The 2,913-nt window shown below is 41.3% G+C and overlaps 1 protein-coding gene across 1 annotated transcript; it reads left to right on the forward strand.

Moving 5' to 3' along the window:
• Positions 1-687: 687 nt before the first annotated feature.
• HO173_008735 (uncharacterized protein) lies at positions 688-1,652 on the forward strand (the record flags this gene model as incomplete). Its single annotated transcript, XM_037310631.1, has 3 exons — positions 688-692; positions 719-724; positions 878-1,652. The coding sequence occupies 3 exons, from the start codon at positions 688-690 to the stop codon at positions 1,650-1,652; spliced, it is 786 nt and encodes a 261-aa protein (XP_037162401.1).
• Positions 1,653-2,913: the final 1,261 nt, after the last annotated feature.

The raw sequence follows: 2,913 nt of genomic DNA on the forward strand, positions 1-2,913 counted from the left end.
GAGTAGGCTAAGTGGGCTAAGTGGGCTAAGTTATAGATATTAGGCGGGTATTAAATAAAACCTCACTTTATTATATCCTTCTAGACTCGCGTATTAAGATCTATTAATAAGTTGATTAATAACGTATTTCTAATATAGTTTAGCCGTTTATAATCGCGACGTATAGAGAGTATAGTTATAGAGTCCTTAAGAACTTATTCTATATCAAATTTTTTTAGATAGTCTCTTATAATCTAAAGTGCTATTAAAATTTTAAAAGCTGCTATAGAGAGTAGTTAGAAGAACCCTATTAACTACTTACTTTATCGTTTTTTTATCTCTTAATATAGTGCTATTTAAGATGTTTTAAATATTTAACTTATTAATACGAAAGCTTCTCTAGATACTTAAGCTACGCTACGCCTAAAATTCGCGTATAAATACTTTTTATATATAAGAGACTTTAATAATCTTAAGTTACTTTTAAATATTTCTTTAAATACTATCTTAGAAGAACGGCTATCTCTACTCTCCCTCTTCGCTATCTCTACTCCCTCTTCTAGCCCTTTTATTTAGCTACTTTCTCGCCTAAATTGCTTCTACGCCCGACTTATTTCGAGGGTTTTTTTCTAGAGACGTTAGGGGGGTAGCTTAGTGCGGTAAATCTTCTTTGAAATAATAGAGTGTATATAGTAGAAAGGGGTGTATATGTAGTAGAAGGGTATATACTCCTCCCAAGCCAGCGGTAAGTGGGTTAAACTAACATTCAAATATTGTAGTCACACCAAACGCGTCCGGACGTCATATGCTCTCCACGATTCCACATCAAATCATCACTTAGTAAGCGGAGAACACCACTGTAACTTGGCCTGTTATCCCCACTGAATTGAGGAGTAAGAGGAGGAACTACAACAGGCAAATGCGGAGAACACTGCGGAGAAACCAAGCGGCAACAAGGCCACCATCGTCAAGAACACGGCTCAGCTCTCCAAGATCCCACGTCATATGCTCTCCACGGTTCCACATCAAATCATCACTCAGCAAGCGGAGAACACCACTGCAACTTGGCCTGTTATCCCCACTACATTGAGGAGCAAGAGGAGGAACTACAACAGGCAAATGCGGAGAACACTGCGGAGAAACCAAGCGGCAACAAGGCCACCATCGTCAAGAACACGGCTCAGCTCTCCAAGATCCCACGTCATATGCTCTCCACGGTTCCACATCAAATCATCACTCAGCAAGCGGAGAACACCACTGCAACTTGGCCTGTTATCCCCACTACATTGAGGAGCAAGAGGAGGAACTACAACAGGCAAATGCGGAGAACACTGCGGAGAAACCAAGCGGCAACAAGGCCACCATCGTCAAGAACACGGCTCAGCTCTCCAAGATCCCACGTCATATGCTCTCCACGGTTCCACATCAAATCATCACTCAGCAAGCGGAGAACACCACTGCAACTTGGCCGTTCCACATCAAATCATCACTCAGCAAGCGGAGAACACCACTGCAACTTGGCCTGTCATCCCCACTACATTGAGGAGCAAGAGGAGGATCTACAACAGGCGAATGCGGAGAACACTGCGGAGAACATTGCGGAGACAGTCATCAGCAGCAGTGACACAACAGGCCTACTCTCCACGGTCTCACACCAACCCGATACTCAGTAAGAGGAGGAACCACTGCAGCAGGTAAATGCGGAGAATATTGCGGAGACAGTCATCAGCAGCAGTGACACAACAGGCCTACTCTCCACGGTCTCACACCAATCCACTCAGCCAATGCAAGAGAAGTCACTACAGCAGGCGAATGCGGAGAACACTACGGAGAAACCAAGCGGCAACAAGGCCCCCAGCACCAAGCACGGTTCCATATCAAATCATCACTCAACAAGCGGAGAACACCACTGCAACTTAGCCTATCATCCCCACTACATTAAGAAGTAAGAGGAGGAACTACAACAGGCAAATGCGGAGAACACTGCGGAGAACACTATGGAGAACACTGCGGAGAAACCAAGCGGAAACAAGGCCCCCAGCACCAAGAACACGGCTCAGCTCTCCAAAATCCCACATCATATGCTCTCCACGGTTCTACATCAAATCATCACTCAGCAAGCGGAGAACACCACTGCAACTTGGCCTATCATCCCCACTGCATTAAGGAGCAAGAGGAGGAACTACAACAGGCAAATGCGGAGAACACTGCGGAGAAACTAAGCGGCAACAAGGCCACCATCGTCAAGAACACGGCTCAGCTCTCCAAGATCCCACCTTATATGCTCTCCACGGTTCCACATCAAATCATCACTCCGGAACGATGCATATTTGGACGAATTGAAACCGTCCGATGTCTTGCTCTGACAGCTATTTCATTATTCGAAAGATTTCACTGCGGCAGGAGATAATGTGGGATTCACACCACTAATTGGTATGTTGTCTCCATTTCTTTCCGGTATTTCGATACTTCTTGCCATAAGGACATGGCCTTTCTCTGTTTTTTATGGGCAATTATTACGGATCAATCCTCCACACTCGATACACCTTCCTAATTAAATCTTTTAATAAGATCTTCGATAAAATTAATTAAATATTAATTATTAAGATTAATAAAACTATAAAAATTAAATTTTTAACTTTTTTTAGTTTTAATTCTATTTATAATAGTCTTCTAGCTATTAGAATAAACCTTATAATAGAAGATAATACACTTATAATAATTAATAGTACGATTATTAATTAAATTAGCAATACGCTCCTTCGTAAGATAATTATTTATTTATTATATCCTTACGCCTTTAAATCGCTAGTCCTTTAAATATATTAAATTCGATATTCTCGAATTAATTTAAGTAATTAAATTCTTTTTAAGATAAAAGATTTTTAAAATAAGATGATCGCGGTTATTAAAGTAATAGAAATAAGTAATTAT

This window comes from Letharia columbiana, assembly GCF_014066305.1.
Source record: "Letharia columbiana isolate WasteWater2 chromosome Unknown Sc0000034_s0, whole genome shotgun sequence".
NCBI lineage: Eukaryota > Fungi > Ascomycota > Lecanoromycetes > Lecanorales > Parmeliaceae > Letharia > Letharia columbiana.